Source organism: Zootoca vivipara, chromosome 4 (genome assembly GCF_963506605.1).
Source record: "Zootoca vivipara chromosome 4, rZooViv1.1, whole genome shotgun sequence".
Classification (NCBI taxonomy): Eukaryota; Metazoa; Chordata; class Lepidosauria; order Squamata; family Lacertidae; genus Zootoca; species Zootoca vivipara.
The window spans coordinates 44281433-44296766 of record NC_083279.1 but is presented as its reverse complement, the minus strand read 5'-3'; the positions used below and the strand labels follow the sequence as shown (position 1 = coordinate 44296766).

Below are 15334 nucleotides of genomic sequence, written 5' to 3'. Positions count from 1 at the left end.
TTCTAATCATAGTTATGGAGGGCTAATTATATGTCAGAACTGGTGACTTTAGAAATAAATGTGCATCTCAGTATTGCATCAAAAGATGTACAACCAGTTCAGTAGGATAAATGGGCATTGTGAACCATATGCAGAAGGAGATGTGCATTCAGATGTGTATCAACAATGGAAGTGCACATAGAAGGCCACTTACATGTGCATATCTTCCTTACTAGATTGGGACAAGCATCTTTACAAAAAGTATCATCTCAGAATTGTAGGTAGTATTACTGCTACTTCTCCTTGTGCACAGTGGGTGCGGGATGAGCCACAAATTGCTTGGAATGAGGGCATGCAGTTCTTATGTTAATTAAATGTTACCTCTTGGCTGCTGTTCTGTTAATTATAGTTTTGGCAGTTGTAATATACCAGGAGAAAACACAAGTGGACCCAATCCTTGGGTTTGTAACAAACATCTACTTGAATTCAATGAATAACATCTTCAACTTTTTAATTCTGCTAGAAATCAAGTTTATACAATATCCAACTATGTCAGTAAGTCCCTTTAGATCTAGAATGATCTTTGTGTGACTTGTGAATACCTCTCCTGAATTGAGCCAGATAGAATTATCCGCTTTGACTTCCTCATTTGGTGTGGCAAATCCTAATTTTGGACAGCGCTTTCTGCAGTATGTTTAAATATGTGTTTAATTATACTTGAGTATCAAAACCAGAATGCAAGCATACCATGAAAAGCAGCCTTTAGCTTGGCCCAATATGCTTTCTGGTGTGCAATAAATCCTGCAAAATGCAAATCCTGTGTAGCTATTGGGAGAAAGAATAGCACATGGGTGGTTAGGAAAATTAGACCTATACTGATAATAAAGGCTTGTTATCTAAAATGTATTGCTAATATTTTTGTGTGAAAGAATTATGGGTTTTGTCTTGTGGTACTGAATACTTAAACTATATACCAAAAAAAATTGAAACATCATCTAATGTGGATTTTTCTGTGCTCCCATGTACTGCGTGAATGATACGAGATAGTTACAATCTCTAATTTGGGGGGAAAATATTTATGAGCCAAGAATAAGTGAGCGAGTTTTATTACTAGTATAACTGACAAACGTGGGACGTTTTTGTGGAAGATAGCCGATGGGGATAATAACTTGGTGACAAAACAGAAAAGAGGCAATAATTCATAAATTAGCAGGTCATTAATCTTGTCTTTATGAGAGAACAAGCTAATTTATTTCAGAGAAGTTTGAAGCTGAGGTGCTATAATCTGTTTGATCGCCTGCTAATTTTGGAGGCACATAACACAATGCTGTGTTATTCCTGTTGTGAATTGAGGGTTTTTTTTTAAAGCAATAACAAAGAGTTCAATGAAAGTATTGACATGGCAATGGTGGCATCAATTAGTTACCCAGTTGGTAAAGGCTTGAATTGCTACTGAACACCATTTTATAACAGGAAGATCAAATAGCCAATGAAGACACTATTTGTTCATTACAGTTATTTATAGCCTGCTATTCAGGATACAAATCCTTCCAAGACAACTGACAACATCAACTTTTTTTTAAAAAAAAGCAATAAACAATATAAAGCCATCAGGTTCCTTCCCACTTGACAGTGTTGGATGGCCTTGTGTGGGGAGAGCAGAGTCCAGCTGGGACAGACAAGAGAAGGCTCCTGATGACTTCTTTGCCTGCCCCCTTACCTCTCCTGGAATTCTTACAGGGCCGTTGGTGGTAGATGGTTGTGGTGGGAAGAGGTTAATCCAGCAAGAGCTGGGCTGGAGGTCTATTTTGCCTGCCTCCCTTGCTCCTGAGCTTTTCCCCACAGGGCAGCTTGTAGTAAGATAGCACTGGGGCAGGGGTGGAGAAGTCCAGCTGGAAGAAGAAGAAGAAGAAGAAGAAGAAGAAGAAGAAGAAGAAGAAGAAGAAGAAGAAGAAGAAGAGAGTAGTAGTAGTAGTTTGGATTTGATATCCCCCTTTATCATTACCCGACGGAGTCTCAAAGCGGCTAACAATCTCCTTTCCCTTCCTCCCCCACAACAAACACTCTGTGAGGTGAGTAGGGCTGAGAGACTTCAGAGAAGTGTGACTAGCCCAAGGTCACCCAGCAGCTGCATGTGGATGAGCAGAGACGCAAACCCGGTTCACCACATTACGGGTCTACTGCTCTTAACCACTACATCACACTGGCTCTCTGGAAGAGGCTCTGCCATAGCTTCAGGATATTTAGATGAGATTAATAATGATGATCAGGATCTTCCACTTTTTAAAAAAAGCAGCTGCAGAGGAAGCCAAATCATACTGGGGCTGTGATGCTGAGGAAGGGTAACCCCCCCCCCTTGCAGGGCACAAAACCACTTCTTGCTTCATGGGAGAAAATAAAAAGGTACTTCTCAGAGTAAATCCTAAAGCCTGAAAGGTGCACTGGCTACTCCTTTTGGCTTGCTGCAACTTAACGAATTCATGGTCCACAAGAAGACCTCTCCTCTTATTCCTTGACTGCTAAGCTTCCTCAGATGTCTTTGGTGAGGTGCTTTGTCAGAAGCTTTTTGAAGTATACTATGGCAAACCGGACAGGCACACCTACAAATCCTTACAGCTTTTTCTACTTTTCTCTCAAAGTTTCCATGTAAGACTTACTCTCTAAAATGATATTTGCAGCAAATTTAAAGATACTGTTGTAGGTGGTGTGTTAAGCCAGTATTTTTGGTACATGAGGTTACTTACACAAAAGGCTTTTAAATCAGTACTTGAATTTTTCTTTTGTTGCTGCTCAGTGATAGTACATTGTCTTCCATTATGTATGTTAGGATCACATTTTAATGGTCTTAACTGTGACCAGATGATTGTTTCTAAACAGAAGGAGTAAAGTCCACCTAAAGGTTTTCATGGTATAAACCCCAGTCTATAGTTGGTAGGTTGATACAGTAGCTGTATAAATATAAAGAGCAGGGACAGGGAGGGCATTAGCAGAAGCCAGTTAATTTTTGTTCTAATTCCTAATTGCAGTTGAGGTGCTTTTTATGTGATAGTTGTGAAATTAAATAAATCAGGTTGCCCTCAAATTCTGGTCCATTTTCCATATAGATGCAAGTGTCCAATCAGATTAATAAAGTAACAATGATAATTTTAGGATTTAGGCATCACCAGTACATCTCTCTCTCTCTCTCTCTCTTATATTAAAAATACTTACCCCTCTTCCTTCCTGGGAGAAGATGCTGCAGTTGAGCTTCCTACAATATTTAAACTAACAATGTTTATTTTCTCCCCACAGAAGTTGCAGAAGTTGAGCTTCCTATAAAGTTTTTGCCTAAGTATCCTGGCCGATATCCTTGTCAGATTCTTCTTCAGTCGAAGTACGATGTCCGACTCTTTCATATAGAATGTGTGGTGAATACAAATACTGCCGAGGCTGAGCTAGAGTTTGTCACTCCAGCATATCAAGCAGTGACTCAAGACATTCCAATAGTATGTCCATTTAGCTTCATCCAAGATTTAAATAAGGCTGGTCACTACTGGGTTAAAACTGCTGACTGAGCAAACACATAAATATGTGTATAAATAGATGGAAAGCAGGGATGAGAGTTCTTCCTGCATTAAGTTAATCTTTACAGGATACAGATTACCTTCTATATCTCTTGGCCACAAATGTATTATTATGCTAAAAATGCTAGAAAAAGATATAGGCTCATCTTTAAAAAAGTTAGCTCAAGGAAGTTATAGAAGGGAAGTTTTCCATCCTTCTCTCTCCCCTGCCCTGCCCTGCAGCCACATGTGCACTCTTCAAGCCTCTCTGGAAAGTTGGGTTGAGTCCTCCTGAGAAATGGGGAGTGTTGAGCTGCAGATGGAGGAGAGAATGCCTCTAAACTGGGCAAACCTCTGATTGATTTGGGGTCATTTATGTTGAGAACCACCCTAAGATCTTCAAATGAAGGGTGGTATGTAAATTTAATAAAATAAATTTTCCTCCAGCAGCCTTCAATATCCTGCATTGTTTAAGAGGGCTCCTTTAACTCCCACCCTCAAGAGGCTTTTCAGAGGACACTGGTGGCTACAGTGGGGAGAAGGAGGGGAAAGCTGTCTTCTGAGAGCTCCCATCAGTTAACATTTCTGATACTAGACGGTACTAGATAACTGTATAGATCATGTGCTTATATTCAAAACCTATATTTCCCATGAGGACTTCTGCTTCACCCCTTTATCCTTAATTACTGATATTCATTGTACCTTTAGATATTTCATTTGGATTTTCTCTTGTTTCAGACTAACATGAGTCAACAAGATTGGAAACTTAAAGCTCATTTAAAAGGATGCTGTTTTTATGGCCCCCCGCTTATATACGTTGCCCCAGGTGAAACAACTCCATACACCCTCATGTTTAAGCCAACTTCCGAATGTGTAATTACGGTAGGAGAACAAAACACATTTTTTTTCTTGTTTGATTAGCTTTTCTACATTTAATGAGAACTGGTATAGCTGTGGAATTTATAAGTTCTTATAATGCAAGGGTATCTATAAACATAATACTAACAGCATAGAAATGACATTGTAAATGTGGTGACTTCAAAACATTTCAAAGTAATGAGAGAATGTGCCCATAAGCAAAAATGAACTAAGCATGTAAAGAGCTGAAGACTTTAAATAATGCCCTCTATAGTTATATCTATGTGTGATTCTTATTGCTACTTTCCATAGTTCTAGTTACAGGTAGGTAACTGTGTTGGTCTGGTGTAGTCGAAACAAAAAATAATAGTAATAAAAAATCCTTCCAGTAGAACCTTAGAGACCAACTAAGTTTGTCATTGGTATGAGCTTTCGTGTGCATGCACACTTCAGATACCTTCAGATACATATAAGGGGTTTGAGGGAAGGATTGGCTAAGGTTAGAGCCTCTGACTGGCTGGATTCAGTCTAGTCGTCCAGTAAAACCCTGGATGCTTGACTTGCCGTGACAGGGTTTGACACATAATGTACATTCCCATGGAGGGTGTTTGGGTATTTCCCAATGGCATTTCATCAGAAGGGGCTGAGGTGAATGAGGAACTCACTCTTGCCCTCCTGCCATGCCAACCTCACTTCCTGCTGTAGTCAGTAAAGATTTGGCTGATCTCACCCAACACCCGCATCCTGTCAAGGTTATTTCACCTCTTTCACAGGGCCACAGATTGCATCTGGCCGGGCAACTTGACACCCACAATGCATCTCACTGCTACTTGTAGATGATAGCTGCCTAGCTATTCATAACTTTTCTAATTTATGCCAGACCAATAAAGTGTTTTGTTAAAAGGAAATAATTTGGACTCCATGCGGCTGATTTATTTAGAATAAGCAGCCAGGTTATTGCATTGTATGATAGTGTATGGTTTGTCTTGTGCAGTGGCAGTAATTGCAAAATGGATATATGGATTGTGAAGAGTGTATATTTGGCTCAGATGCCCTACTGCTTCTGTATTTGTATGCTTACTTTTTATATTTTAATGTTGTTCTTTCTGTCAGGGGCATGTACATGATATGTTTGTTTGCTTATTTAATGAATTTATAGGCCACTAGGGCTATGGCCTGACAAAGTAGTGTATGCAGTAGAGATGATACACAAAAAAGTAAACACATTATGTGGTATAAATCATCATGAAGAAGCACCTTAATTTTGTAAGTATGATGTAATACCGTCCTCCATATATAAAACAAAATTACTCCTAATCATATAGCTGAAAACACATTGAGGAAAGAGATTAAGGAAATATATAGCTGGAAATAGATGTTTAAGGCCCGCTTGAATTCCTGCACTGAAGGAACTAAGCATGAGTCATTCAGTAATAATTAAATGATGGGGCCACCACCAAGAAACCCCTGTACTTACCAAACGAACTGATTTTACCGGTAGGCAAATGAGCAGGACCCCCAAAGCTGGTTGTATTGAACAGACTGGTGCTTTAGATAACTTGTACCCAAGCTGTTAAGAGTTTTAATGGTCAGCACCAGCATTTTGAATTGGGCCTGAAATGGCACTGGTAGCAAATTGAAATGGTGCAACATTGGTATCACATGTTCTGACTTTACAACTTGCATCAAACATCCATGCAACTGTATTCTGCCCTCATTTAAGTTTCTGAATAGTTTTCAAGGCAGCTCTGTGTAATTCTTCATCCCACTAGCACATTCAGGTCTCATTTCGAGTGGACTCTGAAGTTTTGGAGAAATGTTTGCACCCTGCTGAATGTTCATTTCTTTCACTATCATAGGGGAAACTCATTTTGCAAAATGAAGCAGATGGCACAGAACATGTCTTTGTCCTGAAGGGGATTGCAACAAAACCTTTGGCGCTGGATTATCTTGCGATAGAGTGCCGAGTTAGAGAGATTACACAGAAGCTCATAATGGTACCCAATTTTACCAATGAGGAATTGCACTACAAGGTAAAATTGTGCAGGTTTGAATACAGGTTTGAGTGAAAGTAACAATAGTTCTCTGCCTAATGCATGTATTATTATGATTTACTGGAGCATTTGCTATCCCACTCATCATTATGAAGGCTATCTGAGTGGCAGATGATGCTAGAGTCATCTTGTCCTCCCTTCATTTGAAAATGTCATATTCATATTGGAAAGGTTTACCACTGCAAAATTACTAAAAACGAGTGATGTTTAAATTGTTCTTGATGGTTTTCCCCTGCCCAGTGTTATTTTTTTTTTAATACTTCCACCATTACTTTAATTCAGTGAAGTATTACAAGTGAATTGTAAACACCAGTTTTTCCACAACAAATTGAGACCTTCAGCCAACGATATGGCTAGTTAATTCAAACCAGTTGGTGGAGTTCAGATCCTGCTCCTTTGCCGCATGGCCTGGTCCTCCATTCTCCATAGTAGCAGGTTATTTGTTTTATTAATTAATTAATTAATTAACCACCCTATAACCAGAGGTCTCAGGGTGGTTCACCCACATTTTAAAAGGGCATAGGATGTCAATCAAATCAGCCAAAGGCCTGGTTGAAAAGGAACCAGGCTCCTAAAGGTATATAATGAAGGCACCAGGCAAGCTTCCCTGGGGATAACATTCCACAGAGAGGGAGCCACTGCAGAGAAGGCCTGTTCTTGTGTTGCCACCCATCACACCTCTCAAGGAGGAGGCACACATAGAAAGGCCTCAGAAGATGATCCTGTGATCTGGGTAGGTTATATATTTTGTGGTTTTATATTTTGATTGTGTTCTGTGAACCACCCTGAAACATTCACTGCAGAAGGATACCATGGTCGATGGTTTGGAAAGCCGTTGAGAAAAATTAACAGGGATGTGTTTCCCTTGTCTCTCTCTTGACAGGGCAACCAAAGCAGTTTCTGTGCCAAAACTGGGCCTAAACCCTGATTGAAATGGATCCAGAAAATCAGTTTCTTCCCAAAGCACCTGGATCTGGTCTGCAATCACTCGCTCCAGAACTGTGCTCAGGAAAAGGAGATTAGCAACTGGCCAGTAGTTAGTTAGGTTTTCCCGAATCCATGGAAGGTTTCTTAAGTAGTGGTTTCACCACTGCCTCCTTCAAACAGGCAGTGGCCACCCCCTTTTGTAAAAAGGCATTGATCACCTCCCTGGCCCAGCCAGCTGTTCCTTCCCTGCTGATTTTTATCAGCCAAGAGTGGCAAGGGTCTAGAGCGCAAGTGGTTGCCCTGACCTATCCGAGCACCCTGTTCACATCCTCAAGCCTTACCAACTGAAACACATCCAACACAACAGGACTAGACTGTGCTCATGAAATTCATCTGCTGTACCAGCAGAGTCAAGGTCTTGGTGCATGCAAGTGATTTTATCCTCAAAATGCTTTGCAAACAAGTCACAGTGAGCTACATCTGGTTCTACCACCTGCTTTTGGCCAGCCTGTACAACTTGTAAAAGCTTGCTGGGTGAAATAAAGAGGATGCAGTGGAGGAAGCAAAGTATGTCTTCTTTGCTGCCTTCACTGCCACTAGGTAGGCTCAACAATGAGCCCTTACCAGTGTTTGTTTGCATTCATTCAGATCTTTCATCCACTTGCATTCAAGATGTGTTCCAGCTTGTTTCCTAAATTTCTAGGGGAGTCTCTCCTCTGTGCTCCCCCCCCCAAAAAAAATGCTACAGGAGCTGGTTCCATTTATTTCAAAGTGGGTGATGTGTTTAAAGTGGGTTAGTTTTAACTTTGCTTTGCAACTGAAATTGCTTTGGTCACCCTCTGCAGTGACCAGGAGAGAAGCCCTCTTGATTCTCCTGGAGTCTCTCAGTGCCTTTTGATCTCATTGACCATGGCAGCCTTCTGGATAGGTTCTCTGAGTTGGCATGGGGGGGGGCATTTGTTTGGTTCTGCTCTTGTTTGGCTGGCCGATTTCAGAATGAGATGCTGAGGGACCAGCACTTGATCCCTAGGCAATTGAGCTTTGGAAGTCCCACAAGATTCTGTTCTTTCCCTCATGCTGATAATCTGCTCCCTTTGAAATCATTTAACAAATAAAGCAAGAACTACTGGAATGAAATGGAAAAATGTCCCTACCCTTGCACCCTGGCTTTTTCATATATCATTATCATTCTGTTGTTATTCTTTCGTTTTCTTACCTGCACTTCACCACAAAGTGAACTTTTTAAGATCTGGCACATCTCTTTCCCTACTTCTTCCCGTTCTCCTCCTATTTCTGTGGTGAATTAATAAAAACAACTGATATATATATTTCATCCTGTCTGGAAACCATGCCTTTTGGCCTGTTGACATTTGATATGCTGGCATAGTCCTCAACTAAGGTCCCCAGTCTTCTCTACAGAATGAGAGACAATCCTCTGAAGAACCCACCAGAGATCAAAGCATCCTCATGCAAGGTTAAAATATGTGCCCCCCCCCAATATATATGTTTCATGCACTGTCATTCCCAGATCTCCAGCAGGTTAATATGAACAGTATCTGTGCTGTGCATTCACATATTCACCGAGCATTTTCTACTGATGTTTTTATATTGCTTGCTCTTTTCCATTGTTTTCTTTTGTTGCATTGTCTTAATGTGCAGTTTTGTGATAATTATATTGTGCTTTCTTTGACACAATCTGCTCTAAGTGCTTGGAGAAGGATATAAAATTATTATTATTATTATTATTATTAAAAATACATTTATATCCCACCTTTCGTTCAAGAAGCTCAGCGTGGTGTAATGATTCCACCACCCCTCCAATGTATCCTCACAATAACCCTGAGAGAAAGGTTAGGCGGAGAAGACACCACACTGGCTCTTGTACAAATTATAATATTAGACCCCTGTGGTATAGTGCCAGGGTTAAGTGGCTTCCACACAACTTTGTATGTATGCGAAGGAATCTTAAGAGTCTGCCTCAGCACTTTTGCACTTGTGCCCTCTGAAATCAAGTTTGTGTGTGATGCCGGAGCCATTAAAAACAGGCTATGAAACAGAATCATTATTCTGTTATTACTTATTTATGTAGAATATATATATATATATATATATATATATATATATATATATATATATATATATATATATATATATATATATATTATATATATATATATATATATATATATATATATATATATATATATATATATATATATATATATATATATATATATATATATATATATATATATATATATATATATATATATATATATATATATATATATATATATATATATATATATAGAGCACTGCGAAATTCAGACAAGTGTGAATTTTGAAGGATGGTTCTATTTCAGTTCTTCTGTTGCTTCAGAAAGCACAAAGTAGGTAGGTTCCCCTATACATGTGAACCAAATAAAACTTCTCTTCCATCTCTATTCCCTGCTGGAGAGGGGGGAATTTGAATCAGCCTTGTGGAGTGCAGAGGTGATCATTGGTAGGGCAGAGGGGGAGGCTGTTGGCTGGATTGAAAGACTCCATAGGCCAGGACTATTTCTCCTCCCTTATAGCAATAGTCAATTGTGAAATCTCTCTCTTTCCTCTAATCTGTTCAGAACTGGTGATATTATACACACCCTGAAAGAAATTTAATCAGTATACATAATATTTTAGTTGGTTTAAAAATTCTAGAAAATATTGTGAAGCAATATATATATATACTTTTTAAAAAAAAATCCCTCAAACTATTTTTATATTTAATTTTCCTTTTTTGAGTGGCAGCTGATGCCAGTGGTGAGGCGAAGGCCCCCTGTTGTCAACAGCTGCTCTTGGCTGAGCCGGGGGGAATTCGGCTGCTTTCCTCATTGCTGACTGCTAAAAGAAGCAGGCTCTGGTTTCTCCTCCTGTCAGTAGGTGTGTGAAAAGCAGAGGAGATATGCACAAATATTCAATCCCCCTAATGCTTTAAATGTAGTTAAATGTATTGCTGATATTTAACCACACTAGAGCCTTAATGAAATATGAGATTAATGGTTGAACATTATCCCTATTCCCAGGTAGATACCACCCTAATATCTGATTGATTTATTTTATTTTATTTTATCTTTCACTTCACTTCACTTCACTTCACTTCACTTACTCAATCTCACACCAGCACATTCCCCTGCATTTCATCTCATGTTTCCTTCTTAGGCAGAACTGCCTTGTTGACATAGCTCCTAGATGAAGAGGTAACCATTACTCTCCTTCCCCATATCCACAGGGGGTTAGGATGGGGCAGAGATCCTCTGTGCTGGTGGTGGCATCTACTGTCAAGGCAGAAAGCTCCATAGATGTAGTTCCATTGCCAGTGGTAGGCCTCAAAAGGGGTATTCTAGAGACAAGATGATGATGGGGCAGAAACAGCCTTGGATCTGCTGGTTCCAAAGTCTCTTTATTGCTGTGAGAGGCCCCGGATTGGGCTTGTTACCTATGCCAACCAGGAGCTGTGTGGGTAACTGCCTATAACATTTGTTTCAATGGACAGGATTCCCTCCATCCCCACACTCAAAGATGCTGGGGTGAAAAGAAATATATTGCTCATCCCACCTCCCACCCTGGCCAGCACAGCTAGGAGATAGCCTGCCATTTTACACATATTCACCCCTGCTTAAGTGTTTAGCAGTAGTTGGTCAGAAGGAATATTTCAAGGAGTTAATGTACCTTCACTTGATAAATAGTACCAAATTTTAACTTTGATACATTTGAAAGAGCCACAGCAGAAAGTGTTCCCTTCAATCTATCGTCAATTAAGCACTGTAGGAAAGATTAAAAGGAATGCAGTAATATTCGTACTTGAACCTCACTGCTAAGAGCTACATTTTCTACATTATTATGACAGTGCTGCCTTTGCCATTGTTGTTTTGCTGCTGCTTTTTTGTCATACTAGGTATCTTCAGATATTCCAATTGTCAGTGGTGACCCAATTCTCACCGTAGAACCTGGTGACACAGCTGCTTATACTCTGACTGTATTCCCATGGAAACGTGGAAAATTTGAAGGTAGGTTTTAACCTAGTGCTACATTGTAAGTATGGGATAATTACCACATGATTCCACAAGACACAGCTAACTGCTAATGAAATTATGCATCACTGACCTCTGTTTTTTTTCAAAGTATCAATTAGAAAAGTTTTTTCTCCCTCCTCAACAATCACTTTTAAATAACATTGCAATTAAAAATCTAAGCTCAACCTAGATTTATCCTAACTCAAAGGCAATTTGACTTTTCCCTTTCCTGAAGGAATGCTGAACTACTCTAGGATTGTGCCATTTATGCCAATTTGTCTTTGACTATAAGCCAAAGAAAGAAGAGAGCATGCTCAGAGTCAAGGCTTTCTCTGCTGTTTTTGCTACAGTTATCGTAGCCAAAACAACACAATAACCTATTAATGGATGATCCTTCAGCAGCTGAGCATAGGGATTTGTTTTGAGTATCATAACTGAGCTGAGCTCACAGTCCTTCCACACAAAAATCTTATTCCTGGTAGCCCCAAGATTTCCTTACTTGAGCAGTCCTAATTTAGTGAGGAGGCATGGGCGTAGGCAGGGGGGGCAGGAGGAGGCAATTGCCCCCCCAGAAGCAGGGCCGCTGGCCAGCCTGCCCCGCTGCCCGCCGGTGCCGTCTCCCTTCTCCCTGGCTGGCTGTGGGGCGGGCGGAGGAAAAGCCAGGCAACCGCTTTGCACAGCTCTGGGGCTTTCCCTTCAACCTGCCCCGGCGATTGCAGAGGGGAGGAGGGAGTCGGAGCAGCCCGATTTTTGGCTGATCCTGGCTCCCCCCTGGCCCCTGCCGATCGCGGAGGGGGAGGAGGGAGTCGGAGCAGCCCGATTTTTGGCTGATCCTGGCTCCCCCTGGCCCCTGCCGATCGCGGAGGGGGAGGAGGGAGTCGGATCAGCCCAAAATCGGGCTGCTCCGATCCCCTCCTCCCCCTCCGCGATCGCCGGGGCAGGAGGAGGGAAATGGGGCAAGGGAGAAGGGAGCTTTCCTTGCCCCGCTGTGTCCCCTCCCCCCGCCTCTTGGCTCCGCCCCCCTGATTTTCATCCTGGCTACGCCCCTGTGAGGAGGTCTTAATTTGTTCATGCTGTTATGAAACTTGGGAGTCAGAAATCCTTGCCAACCCTACTGCAAGGTATCAAGAGGTCTACCAGTAGTTCCTGATCTACCTTCTGCCCATCTCTTATCTAGTCCAGAACTATCTCCTTCAATTAGCAGGAGTTTCAAACAGAGGTTTCCCCCACTTTTCTATCTGACAACTTTATACTGAATTCTGCAGTGGATTGCATCCAGACTTAGGCATGTTTAGAGTAACAATGAAAAAATGAAAATAGTGGGACTTAAGTAAGCCATGACTAATTTGTTCCACTGATTCCAATTGTCTATGCTGAGCATGACTACATATGGATACAATCTAATAATTTGGCAATATGAAGATTTTAAATATTCTGGCTAAATGTGGCTGGGCAAAGAACTATGAATATGGTTTCTTTTGCATATTGTGTTGTGTCTTTTACTCTGTTATACATGATATTACAGACATAAAGTTATATTCCCCTCTTTTTTGAGTTTTTCATTACTGCTGAAAAGGGAAGCAATACAATATTCAGTTGTATTTGTTTGCTTAAAAATCCCTTTTAAAATTCCAAATTCTTTTGTAATTGATTTTTCATTGTAGTCCTGCTTTCATGTAAAAATTAGTCTATATAGCTTATCTGTAAAAGTCTCCTACCTTCAAACTGGAGCCTAGGTGCTCACTTCCATCTTCTTTAGATTTCAGAATGAGATTTCCAAAAGTTGACATATTCACTAGGGACTTTTCTGTTGCAAAGGGTAAATGGGATTGATTTCTATAAAATTCCTAAATTATACAACAGGGAAAAATAGAAGGTATTAACTTTGCTTAACCACAATTGACAATAGAAAGGTGGGGCAGAATTCACACCGGCGTGGTGCTGAAGGAAGCACAGTCCCCCAATATCTAACTATGTCTAACAGGTTAACAACATTATGTTTACTTTGGGGGTCAGACCTTAAAATTTGAACTGGAAAAGGGATGTCATTTACTGAAAGCTTATTAAGCCATGGTCCGTATTTGAAGGCCCTAATTCCACATATTTCTCCAAAATGAAATATCTAGTACAAAAATTCAATTAAGCTAAAAACATGGATTTTGTCTGATAAGCAGGGTTGTGTGTACACCGCCATGAGGGTATCAGGCCATCTTTTGAAGTGAATGCCTTGATTAATAGAACATCTGGTAACTATTTGTTTCAGGTGTAATTATATTTGCTGCTGAAGATGGAGAACAGCAACAGAAGACAGATGGTGTACAGATCCCTCAGAAATTATCAGGAGCACCACCGAAAAAAGGCAGTGCAGCAAACACTGGTAGGTTTTTTATTATGGGTAATTTCATTATCAGTCTGTATGGATGTTCTATCATCATTCATTTTTCAGTGAAATGCATATTTTATATGCCTTTTTAAATAATGCATACTGCCTGGATGTAAGCTGACTAGTCTTTTGTTGTTTTGAGAAACATACTTATTTAGGTTAAATACAAACTGCTTGTTTGTATTTAAAACACTATTGCCAGTAATCAAACTTAAGGCTTTTTAGACCAAAAAATATATCAGAATAGTATAGGAACCTTTCCATTGAAATTATATTCCATTCAGGGAGCAGTTTAAATTGTCCTCACAACCAGTTTGGAACTATAAATCGTTCTATGCTACGAGTGGAAACCTGGTAATGTTTGTGACTGATCAGTTGAAAATAAATTGCTCTGTGTCATTTTTTTTGGAAGTCACAATCATGCATCTGATAAAGTGGGGTGTGGTTCATGACAGCTTATGACACAATAAATTTGTTACTCTTTAGGGTGCTACATGACCCTTAGTTGTTTTAGCAACCATATGTACGAGTCTTCAGCTCATATTGTGTTGGTGCAAGCTTCATTGAATCATTCAAATGTTTGTTCTAAATCCAAATTCTTTTTGCAACACAGAGTGATAGTTTGTTTTCAATGCATATTTTATAACATTTACCATGTAGTTTTTCACACTGTATAATATTTGTCATCAGTAATTTGTTTTCATATTTTTACAAAACATTCTAAGCAAAGCTCTTTACTATATGTTATTACAGCACATGTTGTTATTTGAGTTTACAGTGCATCTTAAATTTGAATACGTTACTGATGCAATTAGTCACACATTTACTACAACTGTGTTTTGTTCCTTTTACTTTTGCAGTAGATAGAAAAGTATGATTCATATTTCTTGGCCTATAATCATATATTTCTAGTGACCCTGAGAAAATGAAAAACTCGAAGTGCAGACTATTATACAGTGCAGGGAGAGAAGGGGTGAAAGAAAGAATGTAAGGTTGAAATACATAATTGGGGATAAAAGTTATGCAATAGCACTGAGGTGAAACTGGCATAGTAGTTAAAGCAAACTGAGCATGAGTGAATGGGGAAAAGAGAAGGATCTTATTTAAACTATAAGGCTATACCAGAACCTTTACAAAAAAAACCCCAACAAATTGGCGAAGGATTTCATAAGACAAAGACAAAAATGCATTATGTACTGCTGTGATAAATGAGGATCCTATGTTTTGCAAAGGAAAAAGAAGAAGGATATAATGGCTAACAGAAAATGTCTAACTCTCTTTCACCTTTCTGACCACACATTTACTGATGTTGAATGCCAGGGATCAGGCATTCCACATAGGAATATTGTTTCTTAGAGAATATTTTTTAGCAATCATGACTGACAAATATCTGTAGTCTTTCTGAGTTGCTATGATACCACATAAAACATGTACCCCCCCCCTGAAGATAATATAATGAAGGGGACATGATATATTCTTAAAACAAACCTTTTGCAAAGAAAATAATCAAGAATCGCTGATAACTTTTAACAAATTAGA

General features: G+C 39.7%; 1 protein-coding gene across 2 annotated transcripts in view; it reads left to right on the top strand.

Annotated features, from left to right (window-relative positions):
• CFAP47 (cilia and flagella associated protein 47) overlaps window positions 1-15334 on the top strand; it is a 194532-nt gene that overhangs the window by 90373 nt on the left and 88825 nt on the right. For both annotated transcript variants that reach the window (XM_060273534.1, XM_060273533.1), the window contains exons 46-50: window positions 3271-3464; window positions 4260-4403; window positions 6239-6412; window positions 11295-11406; window positions 13676-13789. In XM_060273534.1, coding sequence (XP_060129517.1) covers window positions 3271-3464; window positions 4260-4403; window positions 6239-6412; window positions 11295-11406; window positions 13676-13789 — 738 coding nt within the window. The remainder of the gene's footprint in view (window positions 1-3270; window positions 3465-4259; window positions 4404-6238; window positions 6413-11294; window positions 11407-13675; window positions 13790-15334) is intronic.